This window comes from Dendrobates tinctorius, unplaced genomic scaffold (genome assembly GCF_039654945.1).
Source record: "Dendrobates tinctorius isolate UK_male_01 unplaced genomic scaffold, ASM3965494v1 ptg000167l, whole genome shotgun sequence".
NCBI classification, from domain to species: Eukaryota; Metazoa; Chordata; class Amphibia; order Anura; family Dendrobatidae; genus Dendrobates; species Dendrobates tinctorius.
In genome coordinates, this window is record NW_027361834.1 from 2103569 (window position 1) to 2126973 (window position 23405).

Below are 23405 nucleotides of genomic sequence, written 5' to 3' on the forward strand. Positions count from 1 at the left end.
CATACACCAAGAGCTACAGGGGACATCACAATACAGAGAATTTAACAGCACATCCACGAAGAGCTTTAGGGGGGCATCACAATACAGAGGATTCAACAGCACATCCACCAAGAGCTACAAGGGGCATCACAATACAGAGAATTCATCCACACTTCCACCAAGAGCTACAGAGGGCATCACAAAGTGGATTCAACAGCACATCCACCAAGAGCTAAAGGGGGCATCACAATTCAGAGGATTGAACAGCACATCCATCAAGAGCTACAGGGGGCATCACAATACAGAGGATTCAACAGCACATCCACCAAGAGCTACAGAGGGCATCACAAAGTGGATTCAACAGCAAATCCACCAAGAGCTACAGGGGGCATCACAATACAGAGGATTCAACAGCACATCCACCAAGAGCTACAGGGGGCATCACAATACAGAGAATTCATCCACACTTCCACCAAGAGCTACAGAGGGCATCACAAAGTGGATTCAACAGCAAATCCACCAAGAGCTACAGGGGGCATCACAATACAGAGGATTCATCCACACATCCACCAAGAGCTACAGGGGGCATCACAATACAGAGAATTCATCCACACATCCACCAAGAGCTACAGGGGCATCACAATACAGAGAATTCTTCATTCAAGATCATGACCAAAAAATGTGTTCCCTGATGAATAGAAATCAGTTATTGGTAAAGGCACATTTTGCACACAAATATGCAGCAAGAGAGCCTCCAAGTATGAGCCGCAATTGACAATTTCTAAGGCCAAGTCATAGTCTTTACACTGTACGATGAATATATGTGTCATTTAGTTTTTGTACGGGGCCCACAGTACAGCTTCACATCAGTAGATAAGTTAAACACTGGCTTGAATAGATCTATATAATCTCATGTATGGAATAATATGAGGTTTACTTGTATAGATGTTTTTCAGATCATACAGTTTGAGCTTTATCTTGGTCAAAAGTTGGGTTATAGTTTAGTTTTTGTCAGTATACAGCAACCCAAGTTTATATACAAAGTAAAAGGACAAACAAATATACAACTGCTGCTCAAAAACTTAAGTGGACACTAGTACAGTACAATATAACCCCAAGATAATTAAATGTAAGGGATATCAATCTGACAAGTAGTGTCACATCAGCAACTGAATTCATCTTCTCTGCTTTGGAGCATATGAAAGTGACGCTACAGAGGCAACAAGACCACCCACAAAAATAGCAATGATTCTGCAGTTGGTGACCACAATTATGTTGTCCTTTTTCTTATTCACGGATTCTTCAAGTTTTACATTTTGCTAATATACTGATCAATAGCAACTACCTGTCAGTTCTTTGCACCATAAAAAAGCCCTGGATAACCCTTTAACTTGACTACTTCATTCACAGAGATCCAATGTGTGATTTACATGTTCCCTTCATTATGCTGAGCAGTACATATATAGTGTGAGGGGTTTTATAATTACAGGGTTTTGTAGCTCACAGGATAATGCATTGAGAATGCCTAAAACCTGCATTTACAATTCACAGCTATATTTAGGCCTGAGCGCTCCTGGAATACCCCTACTAATTAAATTATTTTTAACTCAATTTGTCATTATGCCTGTGTGTCCTGGGAGAAAAGCCACAATAATTCTATTTCTGATCCAAGATTACAGACAGCGCATTTCCAGGTAAGAGTAAACCTAGCTACATGCAGAATAAGCTTTGACGCTGGACATTCCAGTACATAGGCTGGAACATCCAACTTATGTATGACTTGTACTTACGAAAAGAGGCACTTACTGTACAGTTGGGGTTCCGAGGCCGCAGCATATGAAGTGAGCCAGTAGTTGTAAGCCTACCGTGCTTGTGTTGAATAGGGGTGCAATATTTTTGGGGTCTGGTACTGTACAGTACAGGAAGATGGCTCTTGTTTGGCTGTAGTCAGACTTACAAATATGCACCCGGTCTACCTTACACACACATATGTGCCTGGTCTACCCAACATACACATATGTACCAGTTCTACCTTACATACACATATGTACCAGTTCTACCTTACATACACATATGTACCAGTTCTACCTTACATACACATATGTACCAGTTCTACCTTACATACACATATGTACCAGTTCTACCTTACATACACATATGTACCAGTTCTACCTTACATACACATATGTACCAGTTCTACCTTACATACACATATGTACCAGTTCTACCTTACATACACATATGTACCAGTTCTACCTTACATACACATATGTACCAGTTCTACCTTACATACACATATGTACCAGTTCTACCTTACATACACATATGTACCAGTTCTACCTTACATACACATATGTACCAAGTCTACCTTACATACAAATCTGGACCCGTTATACTTTACACATAAATTCAACTACAGAACAGTTCTTTTTCTTAACCTGGTGACTACCTGTATTAGAAACTGCAACTGAATGCTGAAGGTGAGCACTCATTCTGTCTCAGCCAATACATTATACAGTGTGTAAAGTCATGGTGCACTTTAGACTTTTACTTTTGGGGTTATGTGAAGCAACATGTGTACATTGAACTTATCAACGACATTAATTACTTAAAACAGAGAATCACAGACATTATTCACTCTGTTACACCAGACGTCCTTACCCGTGTGTGGCAAGAGCTTCACTATCGTTTGGATGTGTGTAGGGCAACAAACGGAGCCCACATCAAACTGCACTGAATAGGTATAAAACTGGGAGAGTTTTTCTTTCATTTGGAGCAGATTTCACATTTCTACTGTTTTTTATTGCTTTCCAGTGCCTGGTCAAAAGTGTACCATGACTTTACGGACGCACTGTATTTTGACAGTACCTGCCTAAAACGATTATTTTGTTACTTACTGTTACACCCGGTCCCTGTCCTGGCGCGGCGCCCAGGTCTGCCACTGTTACACCTGGTCTCCATCCTGGCGCTGCGTCCAGGCCTGCCGCTGCTCTCAGTTCTGGGCACTCACCTCGAGCCTCACATAGGCAGCAGCCGGCCTCCTCTGGAACTCATGCTGCTGCTCAGCATTCTGGCCTCCCTCCTGCCTCCACCTCCTGGCATCCTGTGCGGAGATCTGTAGCTAAGGCTAATAGGGCACGCACGCCTGCTCTCTTGCCTTCTTAAAGGGGCGGCGTGCATTATTCAAAAAGTGATAATTAACCAATGGCAGCGCACTGGCTGCAATTTCTGGCCTCTCCTCCATAGGGAGAGCGCCGGAGCAACGAGTATCTATCATTGCTACATCCGGTTTTCATGCTAACCTATCTGCGCTGCGTCTGCAGTCTCTGTGCATTGTCTAATGCTCTCTGTCTCCACAGCATATCAGTATCCTGTGCTTCCTGGTTATATCTGCAACCATCTGTGCCTAAGCCATCCCGTTCCGCTAACAGCTATCCGTATCTGAGGACTGTGTGAAGGTCACTGGAACCGACTCCTTACCATCTACCCGGATCCAGGACCCAGCTCATTACGGACTCTGCTGTAACTACTGTTATCCCTTTTGGTTCCACTGGGACAGATGCCACGTGTTCGGGGTCTAACTGGAGGTTGCACCTGTGTCCTCCGGGTATTCCATTCTGGCCCTGTCTGAGGGGCTTTACTACGGGTACCGGGGGCTCACTAGTCACACCCCCTTCGGAGCCCCCCCGGACCGTGGTCCCGAGGTTCCACTTAAAAAAATAAAAACAAATGTGAACTTCACCATCTCTGCCTCCGCTTCCATTCGTTACACTTACTAAACAGATCACATAGCTGTAATAGAGACAGGCCTCCATACCAGCACAGACCACGAGCACACATTTCAGGGCAGGTTTTGAACCCTTCATTTGCGATGCAGTTGCACTTTTTTACCGCCCCTTCTGTGAAGTCCATGTGATAAATACCAATACATTACTATAATCAATAATAATCCCATACAGGACAACATTCACTTTCATACTGACAAAGTTGCCAAGAAGCAAAATGCCAGAAGAGATTAGCATCGCTGAAACGTCTTCTCACACCAACAGCCAATTTAGAGAACGCTTCAGGCATTGGCGACATAGAACAGAATTACAAGATCTCAATCTTAAGAATGGTATGTGACTATGCATCTGTACATTACAATTATACGACTCAGCGCAAAAATGACAGAAGAGACAAAATAGATTTTTTTGGGGTGCGGGGAGGGTTAGAAAAATAATGCATGTATAACTTAAAAAATACATCATCATTTTAGCTCTAGGGTTATAACAGATGCAGCAAGAGCAATTTGGTTAATTCATTTTTTTTTTACATAATAAAGCTTTTTTAAAGTGAAAATGTGCCAGGGAATCACAGTGACAGAGGGAGTCACCGTCTAGCCAGCAGAAAGCACAGCCAGCTTTGGCCAACAAACAGGCTCTCCATGCATGTGTTGTGACTGACACAGCCGCGACACATGCAGCTGCGGAGCCCAACAGCTGATCAGTCGGCGCCGATCCAGGAAGCCGGGTTCCGTCTGCAGCTTATTCGGCAAGTGCTATAGCTTGCCGAATAAGCCCTGACCAGATCAAATTCGCTTATCTCTAGCCAAAAGCCACAAATGATGTCATTGGCAAAAGCTCATGAGCCCAGAGCATCATTAAGAACTGATATGTCACTTTGCTTGAACGGTCTAATCCCCATCATGCAATGATGTGATAGGAAGGTGCTACACAACGCACACTCCTCCACACCAGGATGGACATTGTGGCCATCATTTATAACAGATGTGAACGTAGCCTTAACACTACGCCAGGTAAACTCAGCTCATTTGTTAACAATAATGGCACATCCCATTTATAAAAGTCAATGTGTGATCATTGGTGGTCTTACCACTGGAACCTCCAGCTGTAATGTCCAGCTCAAAGAAAGGGAGGTTTTGTGTAATGGTCAGTGTGAACATGCTCCTATTTTGCATACTTACCATCTGATACGCACTCATTTTTTTCGGTTAAGTTTCAGGTTTCTCTTTTAGTGCAAGTAAGTGTGCTGCCTTCCATCCTTTGTGATGGACATTATATTTATATAGCTTCCCATTTGCTGTGTGTCCATGTTCGGGATCAGGTCCTCCTGCTCAGCCCTTAGTCAGTGATGTCACTATGACATAGTATGCTTTTAATACTAGAGGTTAGGACCATCCCAAATTTGGGTACACCTTAGCGCTGGTGGGATGGCTTGTACAAAATGGTGTTTACCAAGTACCCTACTTTATATGCACTATTGCTTTTATTTATTTACTTACAGCAGGGTAAATGTTCACTTTGTTTCTGTGTTAGGTTTTGTCTGTTTCATGGCCAATGTAAACATGCTTCTATTTTGCATGCATACCAACTTATACTCCAGTTCATTTTTTTCAGTTCAATTTCAAGAGGACCTGAAAACAGAGATAAACCTACCGGTAATGTTATTTCCAGGAGTCCATCCTGACAGCACCATGGGGTTGTCCTTCCTTCATCACAGGGACAGGAAATGCACAAGAGGTTAGAAGGTCCCCTCCCACTCTCAGACTCCAGTGATTTTCCAAGTACCACACCAATATGGATGCAATTATTATTTATTTAGATTTAGTACAAGCATAGTATTACCAATACAAATCATCGGGAGGGACCTACCAGTGCTGTCAGGATGGACTCCTTGAAATAACATTACCGGTAGGTCTAATCTCTGTTTTCCAAGACGTCCTATCCTGACAGCACCATGGGGAATACCAAAGTAGGAATTCGCTTAGGGTGGGACTACTGCTTTTAGCATCTTACGACCGACCAAAGGTCGTCTGGCTAGCTGCTAGCGTGTCCAATTTGTAGTGTCTACAGAAAGTGTCTAGTGTAGACTAAGTGGCGGCCCAGTATATTTGCTCTACTGAGGCTTCCGCCTTCTCTGCCCATGACGTTGCTATCACCCTAGTGGAATGAGCTCTAAGCTCCCTGGTAGGTAATCCCTCAGTGTCGTATGCTGAGGAGATAATTGACTTATCCACCCTGCCAGGGTGTGCGTAGATGCGCCTTTATTTTATTCTTCCATTGTATTGGATAAACAATTCTGCGTCCTGTCGCCACTCCTGAGTGGCCTCCAAGTAGCATGTGACCGCTTGTCTGACGACAAATGAGTGAAAGAATCTTACTCCGTTTTCCGTGGATGGCAGAATGAGGGTAGGACTATCTCCTGGTTTAAATTCTGGGGAGATACTACCTTAGGGAGGAATTCTGGGTTCAGTTTTAGCATTATGCAATCATTGAATAGTTGAATGTAGGAGTTCTGGACTGACAGGGCCTGGCTTTTACCCAGCCGCTTGGCTGAGGAGATCTCTACCAAAAGGTTTTTTTTTGTGTGTAAGTCTTGTGACATTTATCTCTGATATTGGCTCATATGAGGGTCTGCGTAGAGCGGTAAGTAACAGATTTAGGTCCTCCAGAGCACTGTGGGTCTTAATCTCTGTATGGCCTTTGTAAAACGAGCCATCCCTGGATGAGAGGCCAAGGTGAATTAAAGTACTCCAAGCTGCTCTCTGAACTTCCAATGTGCTTTGAACTCAGACCTTTATTAAAATCCTACCTGGGGATAGTCAAGGATTTGAGAGATATCTGGGCGAGACCGATCTATGAGGATACTACCACCTTCTGAGCAGAACTTCTCCCAGATTTATGATAGATTGTCCTCATAACGGGCTTACAGCTGGTCTGCACCGTTGAAATCACTTTGTCGGAGAGACCTCTGGATCTTAAGATCCCTCTCTCAGGATCCATGCTGCCGACTGTAGGTTCCCCAGATTTGGGTGCCGAACTGGGCCTTGGGAAAGTAGATCTTCTGGCGTTGGTAGATGGAGCGGTCCTTCCTGAGCCGTCTTCTTCCGGAGGTGGAACCAACTTCGCCTGGGCCCGAAGAGTATTACTAGCGTCACTCGCCTTTTCCCTAGATCTTTCTGAGGCCTCTCGGTATTATAGGAATAGGGGGAAACTATATAGCAGTCCCCCTCTCCATCGCCGATTCAAGGAGTCGACCCCTTTTTAGGATAGTCTGCTGGACCGAGGGAGAAGAATCTCTGTAGCTTGGTTTTCTTCCTTGTCGCCAAGAAGTTTAGCTGAGGGTTTCCCCACCGATGGCGTAAGCCTATGAATGTCTCCTCATTCACTTCCCACTCGGTGGCTCAGACTTCTTGTCTGTTCAAATAGACGGCTATGTTGTTCCTGGGCCCTGCAGGTGTATCACTGATATGGAGCGAACCCTGTTCTCTGCCCAGGTGAAGATGTGGGCTGCCAGGTCCTGAAGCTTTCCCCCTGGTGGCGTAGGAAAGATACTGTGGTTACAATGTTTGACCTGGCTTTCCTAAGTTGGCCCTGTGGACTCGACCGGCTTCGGTTTAGAGTCTCCCAACTGCTCGTATCTCTCTGTAGTTTGAGGACTGTGAACTGGTGCTTCCCGGCCATGTCCTTGAAAGTATCTTCCAAATGGGCCCCCCTTTTCTGCTGGCGTCCGTGATGATAGTCTTGTATGGTGATAGGATCAGAGGTCCCCCTGGGCTGATGGATCTTGTGACCGCTTCCCTGTCTCGGAGATGATTTTAGGGCTGGGGACGGTCGAGTCTCTTTGTTCAGAGCTGTCTGCTGTCTGTCCTACTTGACTGAATTTCCATGTAGACTCCTGTGTGAGCCTGGTTCCACTTTACGCAGAGTATGCCTGCTGTCAGGGTCTCTAGCACCTTTAGTGTAGTCTTTTGGATATTTGATCTAGCCATGGCTGTCGAACCCTGTTCCTGATGGCCTCCTTTCCTTCTTCCGATAAACGAGATTCTTGTTTTGAGATCTAACGAGACTCTCAGGAATTTTTCCCGGGTACCGGGCTGCATCGTTCAGGATCCAATCCTAGGTTTCCGGGTGTGGAGATTACACCGTCGAGTTGTTTTCTTAGCTCTGATGCTGAGAAAGTCCTACAGGTGTGGCACGTTGGTTATGCTGCCTCTTAAGTGTGCCCTGATCTTGGCGATCGGCTTCGTAAACCCCGGGTGCTGAAGCTAGGTCAAAAGGCAGAGCCTGAAACTAAAATGGTAGTATCCGCTTCCCATTTCCAGTGCGAACTGCAGGAACCTCTGAGGGTGAGGGTGGATGGGAACGTGATAGTATGCGCTTCTGGATCTATTGTACCTGTTGTGGCGATCTAATCTATTCGGGAAATGGTGGTTTTCGGGACTCCATTCGAAACTTTGTATCGGATCCCTTGGTTTAGTGGTTCTAAATTTATAATGGTCCGACTCTCCACCGGAGGTGTTCCTAGAACCGGGACCATTACTTCGGATCTTAGTAGATATATTACGCCTGCCCATATAGGGTCTATAAGGGTTCTGGGCCAGGATTCGTAACTACAAACCGTGCTGGGGGGTTATAAATTCACGGGTATAGCACTGGGAACCTGTATTCAGGATCCGCTGGTTCTGGGGAATGAGCCCTTGGTTCCGGGAAGTGTTTTAAAGGCACCCCCCAACCAGTATGGTGTCACTGCCTGCTGAGTTACTTTGTCCTGAGCGAGAAGGGGGATCCTACTCTTCCCCCCTTCTGGTGATACCAGCAAGTCGATTTACCCTCTTTTTATATTCCTGCCTTTGGAAAGGACGGGACCTCTGAAGGGAAAACCTTTGCTTTCCCACGGGACAGTTTTTTAATGTCAGTGGCATTCTTCCGTGTTGTATCCAAGACCGGTCCAACTACCTTCCTGTCTGAAAAGGTATGGCACCTAACTTATTTTTCAGCTGGTAAACCCCTGACCAGATCGTCATCCATAAGGCCTGGCGAGCAGTTTTGGGTAAAGAATCATTCCTAGCCGCAAAACACACCGGTACTGCCGAAGCGTCCAACAGGAATCTAGCTGCAACTCTCCCAGGGAAAGGTCCTCTTAAGAAATTACTTCTAGGGGTTTCCCCTGTAACTTGGTGCTCCAACTGGTTGATCCTAGATACAGTGGGGCAAAAAAGTATTTAGTCAGTCAGCAATAGTGCAAGTTCCACCACTTAAAAAGATGAGAGGCGTCTGTAATTTGCATCATAGGTAGACCTCAACTATGGGAGACAAACTGAGAAAAAAAAATCCAGAAAATCACAGTCTGTTTTTTTTTTCATTTTATTTGCATATTATGGTGGAAAATAAGTATTTGGTCAGAAACAAAATTTCATCTCAATACTTTGTGAAATATCATTTGCTGGCAATGACAGAGGTCAAACGTTTTCTGTAAGTCTTCACAAGGTTGCCACACACTGTTGTTGGTATGTTGGCCCATTCCTCCATGCAGATCTCCTCTAGAGCAGTGATGTTTTTGGCTTTTCGCTTGGCAACACGGACTTTCAACTCCCTCCAAAGGTTTTCTATAGGGTTGAGATCTGGAGACTGGCTAGGCCACTCCAGGACCTTGAAATGCTTCTTACGAAGCCACTCCTTCGTTGCCCTGGCGGTGTGCTTTGGATCATTGTCATGTTGAAAGACCCAGCCACGTTTCATATTCAATGCCCTTGCTGATGGAAGGAGGTTTGCACTCAAAATCTCACGATACATGGCCCCATTCATACTTTCATGTACCCGGATCAGTCGTCCTGGCCCCTTTGCAGAGAAACAGCCCCAAAGCATGTTTCCACCACCATGCTTTACAGTAGGTATGGTGTTTGATGGATGCAACTCAGTATTCTTTTTCCTCCAAACACGACAAGTTGTGTTTCTACCAAACAGTTCCAGTTTGGTTTCATCAGACCATAGGACATTCTCCCAAAACTCCTCTGGATCATCCAAATGCTCTCTAGCAAACTTCAGACGGGCCCGGACATGTACAGGCTTAAGCAGTGGGACACGTCTGGCACTGCAGGATCTGAGTCCATGGTGGCGTAGTGTGTTACTTATGGTAGGCCTTGTTACATTGGTCCCAGCTCTCTGCAGTTCATTCACTAGGTCCCCCCGCGTGGTTCTGGGATTTTTGCTCACCGTTCTTGTGATCATTCTGACCCCACGGGGTGGGATTTTGCGTGGAGCACCAGATCGAGGGAGATTATCAGTGGTCTTATATGTCTTCTATTTTCTAATTATTGCTCCCACAGTTGATTTATTCACTCCAAGCTGGTTGGCTATTGCAGATTCAGTCTTCCCAGCCTGGTGCAGGGCTACAATTTTGTTTCTGGTGTCCTTTGACAGCTCTTTGGTCTTCACCATAGTGGAGTTTGGAGTCAGACTGTTTGAGGGTGTGCACAGGTGTCTTTTTATACTGATAACAAGTTTAAACAGGTGCCATTACTACAGGTAATGAGTGGAGGAAAGAGGAGACTCTTAAAGAAGAAGTTACAGGTCTGTGAGAGCCAGAAATCTTGATTGCTTGTTTCTGACCAAATACTTATTTTCCACCATAATATGCAAATAAAATGAAAAAAAAACAGACAATGTGATTTTCTGGATTTTTTTTTCTCAGTTTGTCTCCCATAGTTGAGGTCTACCTATGATGTAAATTACAGACGCCTCTCATCTTTTTAAGTGGTGGAACTTGCACTATTGCTGACTGACTAAATACTTTTTTGCCCCACTGTACGTGGATCTGGCGACAGATGTGCCCTATCTGCTACTGCAGACCCAAGCCCTCTTTAGGAGCCTGTTGGTCTCTTGTCCCTGGGTCTTTTGGGGCTAGAGGAATCTTCGAAGGGAATTGAAGTGTTCCTTGACACCCCCTGGGTTGTTGATCCTAGGAACTCCATCCCAAGTGTTAACCTGGTTGACGGTAGGAGAGCCTGAAGTCTCAGGAGACAACGAGCCGCTTCTCAGCGTCCTCCCATTCCTCTAGAATGATTTATACTCGTCCGATGATCGACCGGACTCTCATCCTGGCCGCCTAACGGCTGACACCTGACTAGCGCTGGCTGTTCAGCCTAACACCTCTTAGTGTGGGGTGGAAGACTGAGAAGGTAGCCGTCCTGGGACGGAAGTGTGGACCTCCTATCTGACCTCTATGCGCATCTCAGCTCCGTGCGACCTGCGATTGCGGACTTGTCTGCACGAGGGATAGATGTATTAGGCGTCGTTTCCCCCACTGCACAGGGGGAATCTCAAGCTCTGTCCTCTGCGGTCTTCCATCCTTTGCAGCCGCAGAGGTTCCTACCCAGCAGAGACGTCAGTCCAGGTGATTTGCCCAGCTAACGCTAGGCGTCTTGACAAATGCAGTCATGCTGGCACGGACGGGTATTAGATCTGCCTGGTTTCCTGGAGGTTGAAGCTGCAGGAGTCGGTGCTGTCTTTTGCTATCATAAAGTACAGGAGCTTTTTGGTTAAAGCTCCTGTCTTAAGTATGTCCATCCTGTCCGCTACAGACAGACATTGGTGGTTCAGGGTGATCGCTGGGTTTCCACAGCGCCTTCCATGGCGGTGTCCCGTGCAGCTGACCCACCCCATCGTCCTACCTTGTCTTGAGTGGGTTGATTGATCCTCACGCCGTCTGCCACTTCAGTCGTCGCTGCCCCAATCGCGTCGCTGCTTCAGCCGCGTCGCTGCTCTGTTCCCACGCTGGGACGCCACCGGAAGCTGTCATCTGGGGCCCGGAAGTGATGTGGCCCTGGGGATGATGCAGCATGTGACGGCAGGAGCCGAGAGTCCCGATGAGGGGAAGTGGCTCCGAGTCCCGGAGCAGTGCTCCACGGGATGCCTGGTGGAGAACCCCCCTTAGGGGGGTGCCGCCTCGGACCATCTGGCGGGGAGAGCTGGTGTCTGGACCCCAAACCCCCTGGCCCGTCGGTAAGCTTGTCTTGGATGCCGCGGCTATCTTCCTCCGCGGCGCTCTCGTGTCTGTGCCTACAGGGACAGGAAAAACACTGGAGTCTGAGAGTGGGAGGGGACCTTTTAACATCTCGTGCATTTCCTGTCCCTGTGATGAAGGAAGGACAACCCCATGGTGCTGTCAGGATAGGACGTCCTGGAAAACCATTACGCTAAAGTGAAGTCTTTTGAGGACCAGACAACCCTGATATCCGTGTTCTGTCCTCCATTCACCTGCTTGATTTCTACTTACTAGTCGCTGTGCAAGGTATTGCAGTGTATTGATGTTGATGGCTCATCCGTGTTATGATTTTGGAAAACCCCTTTAAACGTACATGATAATGCTTAAAGGAAATCTGTCACCCACTGGGACGTATATGACCTATTAATGTGGGCATGCAGTTAATAGACATGTGACACTAGTCCTACCTGTAGGATTCATATTAATGGTCTTGTTGCTAAGAAATGTTATATTCTTTATGTTAATTATTTCTTCCAGGCTCCAGGGTGTGCCTGTACCTGGAAGAAATCCCTGCCTCCTGTCTTCATTGTAATATTTACCTCCTCATCAGCGTAATTTACGACCTCCAAATCCTGCACCTGCACTCCCTCAGAAATACATACCTCATCCTCTCTTCTATGGGCGCTGCACCGGCAAGTCACTGTGACCGCCGGTGTGCGCCCCGATAATATGTTCTCCCCTCTTCCTCCCTGCACAGTCATCGCTAGGAACCATGTGTATATGGCGAAGACTATGCAGGGAGGAAGTGGGGAGAGCATCTTAGCGCGCACACCAGAAGTCACTGGAGCAGAAGTCGCCGGCGCAGAAGATCCCTGTATGCAGCGCCCACAGAAGGGAGGATGAGGTATGTATTTCTGAGGAGGTGCAGGGCGCAGGCGTGGGATTGCAGGGTCGTAACTGATGATTGTAATACCCCCTCCCATCAGCAAGACAGGAGGCCGGCATCTCTTCCAGTGACTGAGCGCCCCGGAGCCTGGAAGAAATCATTAACAAAGAGAATATAACATTTCTCAGCACCACGACCATTAATATGAGGCATACAGATAGGACTAGGGTAACATTTCTATTACCTGTATGCCCATATTAATAGGTCATATACAGCCCAAGGGAGAGGGTGTGTGACAGAATCCCTTTAAGCTATATACACATAAGGTTTCTACTCCACATCCTAGTTATCTGCGCTATTGGGACCGGCTAAAAAGATGAACACCATCAAAAGAAGAAAAAGGAAAAAAAAAAGTCCAAATGGAGTCCAAGATTGAAGACTCTGGATTCCATTTTTCTCATTCTTACTGACTTTGCCAGAGGTTCCAGCAGGATTATGGTTTTCGGGGAATCAGACACACTCCTGCAAGAGTCATGGATGTTAGGGTACCGTTACACCTAGCGACTCACCAGCGATCCCGACCAGCGATATGACGCGGTCAGGATCGCTGGTGCATCGCTAGGTGGTCGCTAGTGAGCTGCCACACAGGCAGATCTCACCAGCGACATCGCTGGGGACAGGGATCGCTACTTACCTGTCAGACGCGGCGATCCTGCGTCCTCCCGCCCGCGTCCACGCGTCGCTCATTGTCACAGCAGGAAGCACCGCAGGAAGTGACCGACGAGGAATGATCCAGGAGCTTCTCGCGCGATCAGCGATAACCAGCAGGGGAGCCGGTCGGAGGCAAGTATCACATGCAGCGATATCGCTAGCAATATCGCTGCAACGTCACAAAATCGGTGACTTTACAACGATATTGCTAGCGATATCGCAGTGTATAACGGGGGCTTTAAGTAGAAACCTCATTTGAGCATAGCATAAAACTCAGAGACCCCCCCCTGGGGTTAGGCTGTGGTCACTAAAGAAATCCCCTTTTAAAAGAAATGACCTTTCACAGAAGCTTTGGGCCAATCTCATACTTGTCTCCTGTATTCGTGAAACAATCCAGCACCAAGTTATGAGCCAGAAGTGTCAGCAGTGATGTACTCACAGACATCTCATAACACAATGCTCTGTAATAACCTAGAAATCACAGATCCTCTCAAGAAACTTTTAATTTGTGCAGACTACAGTTACAGAAGTTTTCCAGTGAAATAAAATATCCATCACGAATCCCACTCTCTGCCTACTACTTACTGTCAGTCTCATACAGAAACATTTCGTTTTACAAATGACTTTTTTTCTGCTCTGTTCAGTTATAAAATGAATCATACTCCACGATTCGTCACCGGTCGTCTGCTGAGTACACGGTTTCCTTCTGCTTCCCAACTTTCCTTCATGGCCCACCCAGATTTTGCCCAAAAAAGTATATAGTCTCCGATGACCAAGCAAGGTTAAACCAGGAGAAAATAAGTTGGTAGATACTTTACTAACGGGATAGAGGTACATTTGCCAAGCAGCAATATCTCACATCATGACTTTGTTGTCTCACTCTGGAAGATGTGGAATTCAGTGGGAAGTGAAACCATGCCAATACCAAGCTTTAACAATACCCCCACAGGACATGCTTCAACAGGATGGTGAGCATGCAGAACAGGTGACACTGGTGACCTTATAGGAGTTATAGTGCAGTTCCCTCACACTCTCTTTCTAAAATAGCAGAAATTCTACCAAGGTTACACAAGCCTGCAAGGGAAAATCTCACTGTGCAAAACAAACCTTTGTATGGGCTTACCGTCACTACATTTACTTCTCAGGTGTCAAAAATCGGAATTGGCGCTACATTGAACTTTCAATGTAGCCCTGTGATGCCTCTTCTCTGCCCTATGCAGAGGTTTGCAGTTTGGGGCATTTTGGGGATTACATTCATTCTTGGCTCTGAAATGCCCCACTAGAACTTCCCAGGCGCAGTCCCCGCTCAGTCAATTCTCTGTGGAACCACCAGTGGTAGTAGACTACAGCTCTCTGCCTCTTCCCTTTCCTGGCAGCACCATAAACTATCAATGGAAATGGTGCAGCACATGCACATCCCCATGGGAGTATTTCAGAGCCCTATTCTCCAGATCGATGGAGGCATTAGTGGTCAAACCGCCATTGATTTGCAAGTTATCCTGTGGATATGTGATTTTATAAGTTGAAATAACGACTGGAAGAGGACCTGTCGCCAGGTCAAAAGTGGACAGTTTTTCTGTTACTTTATTCCTACTGCTCCTGCAAATACTCAGCTTTTCTCCTTTATATAATCGGTCATACCATTCCAGAGATATGGGCCTCTTAAATTAGGGCTAAATTTCAAAGTCTTTACCAATGGGGGGGGGGGGGGGGGGGGGGGGGGGGAGTTTATATGACACACTGGTAGTGAGACTTTAGGCTTCTTTGCTTGAGTACCCAATGGGGAGCGCCCTCTTGGGAATGACCGTACATATTTGCATATTGTACTTACTAAATATCCCTGCACTCTGGAGCTGTACAGGGGAATTTAAAGAGAAAATAGTATTCAGGAAAGCAGCGGGAATAAAAGAGCAAAAACTGGCTACTTTCTACCTGGTCCTCTTCAAGTAGAAAATATTCTTAAGTTCTCTAGAAGAAATATACTAACACCTACAGAAACCACTTACCTGAAAGTTAACATCTTCCTTTTTAAATATTAGCGCCTGGACTTCATTCGGATCTCCATTAAAAATTGCTTGAACCAGGGGAGGCTGTAAGACATTAAAAAAAACAAAGAAAATATAACAAATGGTTGTAAAATACATAACTTATTAATTATTGGGAACTTCAGAGGTATTTTATCAGGTCGTTAAGACTGAGACCAGTTCCTCGAGACTGTGCTACCATGGAAAGAAGTGAGTAAAATAGATGCTGCAAATACCAGTTACCAGGGTCAATTCTACCTTTCTAATTATGACGGAAAGGGAATTTTACAAGCTGGTCACCAAGGATATGGGTTTGGCAAATATTCGCGCTGCCACTGAAAATGCTCATATTTAGATGCAAACTGGGAAAGCAAACCAATTTTGGAAAAGGGGTTTTTAACATGATCACTTGTTACAATCCAGAGGAGAGAATTGGCTGCTAGAGGAGTTATCCAATGTTACAGAAAGAAGTGGTTTACTGCTATGCTCCCATTTCTTCTGCAGGAGAAAATGGGCAAAATATCCCGTCATGTTGAATGGCTCATTTTAAGAGTCAGACACTGACTTAGAGTAGAGTAGGTGAGATTAGGCCGTCCATAATCTGCGGCCATAGGAAGGGAGCCTTGGGAACAGTCTCCTACCTCACGGCATCAGTGGCTGTTGCTTCAATTGGCTGGCCTGGTGCGAATACGACGAGTTATGCCACAATGATTACATCCATCTAGGTTGGCTACTCAATAGACGTGCCACGGATGTGAAATAAGGAGGAGGCTGTTCGCAGGGCTCCTGTCCAACAGCCACAGACTACTGACCTTGTCAGTGGACTGGGTCCTGCTAATCGACTCACACCAACTCAACTTATGGGGCAACTTCCACCAATTTAGGTAGTATTCGCCAGATAGATTTTTTTTTCTGGAGGCAAGAGCCAATTTGCATGCTCATCTCCACGTGGAAAACACCAGCACTCTTGACAAAGCGAGAATCATCTATGGGAATGTAGGGAAAGATAGCCAACAACTAAACAAGTGTTCAAACAACCCTCTAAGGTGTATGGTCACCAATTAACATAGGAGAATGCAAATACTAGTGCCATAAATCTCATGCTATAAATCTCATACCTTCCTACAGGGAATGTACCTTACCACCTGACATCAGAGCTAAAAAAAAATAAATAAATAGTAATTTGCTATGAAAAAAGTTCAGAATGTCTTCTGCAGGGGAGTGGAGTAAGATGCCAAAGGTTGTGGGTGGAAAGGCTCCAATAATAATAATCTTTATTTTTATATAGCGCTAACATATTCCGCAGCGCTTTACAATTTGCACATATTGTCATCACTGTCCCCGATGGGGTACACAATCTAAATTCCATATCAGTATGTCTTTAGAATAATATAATAACACCAGCACTAATCTTGATGGGTGTCATTGGTGAACATGAAAGCTCTACAACCTCAATATCAACTACAACCTCTCTCATTACAAACTTTGTGGCCACAGGAAAAATTCCAATAAAGTATAGGTTTGAAATATATGAGAATGCAAGCAACAATGTATCTATAGAAACCAAGTAACAACATGCAAATATTTACTATAGAAGAGTCAATATAGAGTTAAGATAAACAATGTATAACTATAAGTAAACAAAACTTTTCATAAGCAAGAAAACCCCCCCCACTTATTTTGTGGTTTGCCATGAAGCTCAAAAGCCTCATGGAAAAATTCTTTCCACCCCAGAACACAGGATTTAGCAGAAAAAAATCAGAAGTGTGACAAGGTTTCCATGGCTATAAATGTCAAACAGGCTTCTATCCAGATTTCTTCTTAGAAAAGTATGGTAAAAGCATCAATTAGTGGTAGGCAGTACAGTAAAATAAAATAGACATCTACACACACTATATATACATACACAATATATATATATATATATATATATATATATATATATATATATATATATATATATACACACACATACACACACACATTATAATTCTCTCTCTCTATAAATATATACATACACAATGAGACAGGAAAAAAAAAATCAGCGCAAAAGGTATTAAAACAAGTTGATGTTTTATACAACTTTTGCACCTTGCATTTTTTTGACTAGTAGATACAGGGTGAGTTACCCAGCTTTTCTAGGGTCCTTAATGGTAAACTGATCTAGTTGTGAATGCAAGGACGTGACGTCACCACCTATGTGAGCTGACATACTGATTATACACAGCATCAAGATTTCCTGGAAACTGGTAACACTAAGAAGTTTCAGAATAACGATTTCACCAATTAAGTACGGTACTTTACAGGTGATTTCCTCTCAATTTTTAAAGAAAAGTTATTTTGCATGATTGGCACATAAAGATTCAGAATCTTAGCCTGAAAGTAATCTGGAACACAGCCACACAGTAACAAGAGATGAAAGTCTTACCGACACAGCTTTCGGAGCTGGATGACGATAGGGATTTCCATAATTTGCTAACTTGGAGGGAAAATGAGGGGACTCGTCCTCCCCCTCCTCAAGTACCACAATACAAACGCGGCTCATTCGATCTTGCTTGGAGCCAAGGCTCTTTATCATGTGCTACTGGAACTGTAAAATAATGGCACAATGCCCACTCATGTCTTCACTCTATTCTACCACTGATCTAAGCCTCATATCATCTTAGAAAAAACAAAAAAACTCAGAAATCTCGTGTGACATTTCAGAAGGTATAGAAAAATCAATGCAGGCAAAAAACAGCAGCTCCACTAACAAAAACAGGTAACATCCACTGTATCATCTTGTAGACCGCTGCAATGCCACAAATCCGTAAAGCGAATCGCAGGGAGATTTGAGATTCTCTCTTGCCCTGTTTACTAGAGATAATTATCTAAGAACCAATTCAATGAGCAGCTATAAAAGTCCTCTTTACTTATTTACCAGGAGAAGGTAAAAAGAGCCAGTGCTCCATGCAAGGTCAGTGGCTAAAACTCACTAGTCAGCTGTTTCATGGCCGTACACAATTGCATCCTGCTAAATCAATGCTGGTTTTCTCAGATCATCCAAAAAGGATTTTCATTCATTGCACGGCTTTCCCGAGTTCTAATCCAGCAATGACATTCAACGTAAAATCTAGAGGAAAAACAAACAAAAAACCCAAAATCTACAAAACTAGAACCAATGAAGCTTAAAGTAAAACGCTCATTCACTCACAATGACTCAGACCACAAGGGAGCTGGGTACTCGGAGAAATGCTGCCGGCTAAATCCCAAAAGTCCCACATGACAAAGATAGAGGATGTGATTACTCCATTATGCCAGCTACAAGCGATTAATATCCAGGAGCAAAAAGACCAAAAGCTCTGCCACCATCTTATAAACACACGGCTTCTTGTGGAACTTAGATTCAGGAAAGGTGATTGCAGCACTTCATCCACAAGTTAGCAAAGTAGCACCCAAAAGGCAATGGCATCCTTTGTAATCCTCAGCCAGAGCGGGCATCCCTTAACCTTGCAAATATCTTAATTCCTAATGTGCCAGGCTTGACATTCCCCATGAGCATCGCACGCTATTTAATAGGCTTCCTTTTCACCATCTCAGAATAACTCCTTTGTTGAAGAGATGCTTCTCAGATCTGCAGAGCCCCAGGCTGAGAGGTGCGTTGTAAGAGAGCAGACCGCGCGCACTCCCCCAGCAGAAGCAGCAATTCTCCCCAGCTGTGGTGGAACGAGGCGCACACTGCAGAGCTGCAGAATGAAATGCTCACACGGTACCTAGCGCTGGAGCTACTGCACTGGGTAAACCAGAAACTTCCTGTGACGAGGAGGAGCTCCAGGCCCCAGTCCTGGCTTACAACATTGGTGGTTTTGGGACTGATCTGCAGAAGGAGGGGGCACAATTTGCAATTGAAATTTCCAGGAGAATAATGACACATTTGGTCTTATAACCAGGACCAGCTTCAGCTAGAATTCTTTTACTGCCACATATGAAAGCAGATACACAAGCCGGGCATGCCGTTCACAGAGGATACACTAGACTATTATCTCCTCAACAACAAGCCAAAATTCGCCCAAGAACAGAAAACTAAGTCCAAGCAGGGATTAAATGTTGCTGAACGGGACGGCGGTCACATATGCTCAACAAAAGACCCAGTCCTCGTGGTATTACCAGCGGAGGGGGCTACAGGGGGCTCCATTCAGGAGGGGCCCCCACCGCCTGTAATACATTTTCTGTCTGGATTTAAACAGATGCTGGAATTTATCCCCTTCTTTTTACTTCAGAATGGCACATGGCCCCGTCATGCAGGGATACAATCTATGAAGCACCGCTGAAAAGCTGGCCGAATTAGCTAGTACTCGCTCATTCTCCCCAGGTCCAGCACTGCACCTCGGCTCCGCTGATTTTGTACAGGCCGCAGCAATGACGTCACAACAACAGCGCTGCAGCCAATCACTGGGCTCAATGGAAGAGAGCACGTATCGCTGAGTCCAGTGACTGGCTGCAGTGCTGATATGTCACCGCTGCGGCAAGAACACAATCAGCGGAGAAGCGCTGATAAAAAGAAAGATGGACTAGCAGCTGATTTTATTATTTATCACTGCCATGATAAATTTGGAGAAAAGTTGAAAGGAGAAACCACCTAACCACCTTTAAATGGAATCAGTCACCAATATTTTGCTACCATATCTGAGAGCAATGGATTGCAATAGATCATAGAGCAGTATGATGCAGGAAAAGAGACCCTGATTCCAACAATGTATCACTTCATTTACTAGGTGCAGAAGTTGCAACACAGAATTATTAAATGAAGCAGAGTGGAGAAAGCTGCCCCGCCAACAGCACAGCTGTCTCTGTACACGGTCTATTCACAGTTAGCTGCTTATCACAGAAAGGGGCGAAGTCTGACTAACAGGCCTGTGAGCACCAGACAATGCAGTGTTCATGTCCTGGTGTTAAACAGCACACAGCTTAATAAATGACAATTACAATTTAGGGTTCCAGCCTCTACCTCCTGCTGTCTTGACATTACATAGCGAAATCCTGATGGACTGATGGAGATACCCTTTATTTTAATGGTTTTCCCACAAAGTCAATTTTAAAGTTGATTTTAATCAATAGATTCTGGAATAATTTCCATAATTTGATGTGTTTAAAAAATAAAATGTTCCTGTGCTGAGATAATCTTATAAATGTGCCCCTGCTGTGTAATGGCTGTGTCTGACTGTACAGGGACATGGTCTGATCACACCACAGCTACTGGGAGGAAGCAAAAGGGAGTATACAGACAGGACAGACAGGGAGCGCAGATTATTCTTTTTCTGAGGCAAAACATTTTACTGCCCGTTTTTAAAAAAATGTTTTACCTCAAAGAAGGAATCAGCTGTGATCCCGTGTTGTCTTGTCTGTACACTCTTGCTTCCCCCACAGCCCAGGGGCTGTGCTATGATCAGACCATGTCCCTGTACGGTCAGACACAGCCATTACACAGAAGGAGCACATTTATCAGATTCTCTCAAAACAGGAATAGGTTTTTTTTAACCCATTCACGACATATGGCACATGTCATGTCTCCCCCTTTGATGCGGCTCTGACTCTTTCTCATGCTTGCGATGACATCAGTGAGGTGAAAGGAGCTCAATGGATATGAACCCAGCTCAACTTTACCACATCACCGCGAGGCACTGAGCTGATGAAGTACACGCAGTTCAGTGTCTCTGCTGGTTGGCAGGCTGGATAGTCACATTATGCAACAATGCAGCCTGCAATCTAGATGTAGCAGAGCTAGACGTGTCACGGTACAATTGGATTATCTTCTCATAGGACATGTAAGGAATATGGTTATTATGTTAATTCTTTTACAGGGGACATTGGCTTCAGCGGATTGGGCGCTGAAATGAGTATAGTTGGTTTGTTTTAATTTAAATTCATTAAATTCATTAAAAGGAGTCTGTGTCATTATTTCAATTAAAGGACTTAATTCTGGGTGTGTGCTCTCTCATACAATATCTCTATGGGGTTAGTAATGGGGGCGCCTTATAAACACCTCTCCATTACTAACTTCTCGGCTTGAGGTCACCTGACAATACAAAGGCGACATCAACCCTCAACTATCACCACACCAGAGCAAGTTGGAAGAGTGAAGACAAGTGTAAAAATTGAGGCATCTTCTAGACTGAGGTTTTTAGTCTGGGACAAGGCCAATATCCATGGCCCCATCCTAGGCTAATTAGTACGTCATTTTTTGGGTGGTCCCCCATTTTGATGACCAGAAAAGGCCAAGTATGCAGCTGTGAGCGGATATTAATAGCCTGGGAAGCTCCATGGATATTACCCCCTTTCCAGGCTATTAACATCATTTCCCAGAGCTCTGTCACTTTCCCTCTGCTGGTTAATAAAATGTCAGGGGATCCCACTCCATTACTTATGTAAAAAAATAATTTAGCAAGTAAAAAAATACATGTACAGTAAGCTATACAAGCACTGCACTAATTATATTAGGTAAATGACATCTTTATCTATTGTATGTGCATATATCTATTTTATCAGGTCATGCTGTGATTTTACTGTACACAGCAGATGAGCTGCTGGCTTTTAAAAGGGTATGGGTGTGTAAAAAAAAAATTAAAAAAAAAAAAAAAAATTGCACAGCACTCGCATGGTCCAAGTGCTGTGCGATTATTTTTTTATAACATCCATTGACTTGCATTGGCAAGTCTCCTCCGAGATACTACGATTTTTTTTTCTCATCCCGATCTGAGCAGAGAAAAAAAGAAAAATCACATGTTAATATTGGTGCAATTCTATTTTTCATTGGATTGCACTCAGCCATTTTTCTCGCAGATGAGTATGAGCCCTAAAGGTTGTAAAGCGCTGTGGAATATATTGGCGCTATATAAAGACTATTATTAAAGGTTTAGGTCTGACATCAGCAATTAGTCAAGTAGATAGTAGACTCGTGGTGTGAGCCTGAGATCAGAAACCGGGAACCTTTTATCAGTGCCAAACAGTAAAATAATCGGGATAAAGGGATAAGTTTAGTAGACAAAAAAGTACTCAATACACGACATAACTTTCCTATTGCTACCTTTCCCAGAAACAAAAAAACATTGATTAGTATTGTCTACACCAGACCTGGACAAAGTGTGGACCTATGTCTGAGGCAACCGAGAAGCTGAAAACAGTGGCCCTGGCCCACACCACTCCCTTCCCCAGCCTGTCTACAGCCACCCGTGGGATGCAGGCAGTGGTGAATTCATTGGTGGAGAAGAGGCCGCCGGTTCCTTATTCCACCAATCAGCATGTAAGGCCGGTTTCGCATTGGCGTTTCACAGACCTGCGTTGGTCTGCGCACGGCCGCCACTAAGCTCCGCCCCTGCTGTGCCTCCTCTGCTTAGCTCCACCTATGGGCGCAGGACGCTGCATGCGACCTGCGTCCCCTATCTTTAGCATTGGGGACGCAGGCCGTGCGCGGGTATGCGTTTGGCGGCGCATGCGTCCTTTTGACGGTGCGCCGAGCGCACCAAAATGCAACAGGTTGCATTTGGCGCACTGTCAAAAGGAAGCATGCACCGCCAAACGCATACCTGCGCATGGCCTGTGTCCCCAATGCTAAAGATAGGGGACGGAGCATAGGCGGAGCTAACCGGAGGAAGCGCGGCAGGGGAAGGAGCTTAGCGGCGGCCTTGGGCAGACCGACGCAGGTCTGTGAAACCAGCCTAACACAGCTTAGGGGATTATGTAATTTTATCGCATCAGCTGTGCACTGCGGTGAGTCGGTGCATCGGAGAGGGCAGAGGCAAAATGGGAGCAAGGCGAGCATGTTGGTTTTTTTCATGTGTATGGGATGTTTGGCTGATCATGGGGAAGCCACGTGGGGTCTTCATGCTGATCATGGGGAGGCCACGTGGGGTCTTCATGCTGATCATGGGGAGGCCATGTGGGGTCTCTTAATGGTATAGGGAGCTGTGTGGGGGCTCTTACGGCATTATAAGAGCTGTGTGTGCTCATATGATGTATAGAAGGGGTTGTGAGAGGGCTCAAATGGTAAATAGGAGGAT

At 45.1% G+C, this 23405-nt stretch overlaps 1 protein-coding gene across 2 annotated transcripts in view; it reads right to left on the minus strand.

Annotated features, from left to right (window-relative positions):
• The window catches only part of ANKRD28 (ankyrin repeat domain 28), a 200781-nt gene that overhangs the window by 121827 nt on the left and 55549 nt on the right, over positions 1 to 23405 (minus strand). The window contains exons 1-2 of one of the 2 annotated variants that reach the window (XM_073550722.1): positions 17798 to 17933; positions 15352 to 15435 (exon numbers count right to left, since the gene is read on the minus strand). In XM_073550722.1, the coding sequence (XP_073406823.1) occupies positions 15352 to 15435; positions 17798 to 17914 (201 nt within the window). In that variant the 5' untranslated portion in view covers positions 17915 to 17933. Of the gene's footprint in view, positions 1 to 15351; positions 15436 to 17797; positions 17934 to 23405 lie in introns of those variants that run through there. The other variant, XM_073550723.1, reaches the window with a different exon arrangement.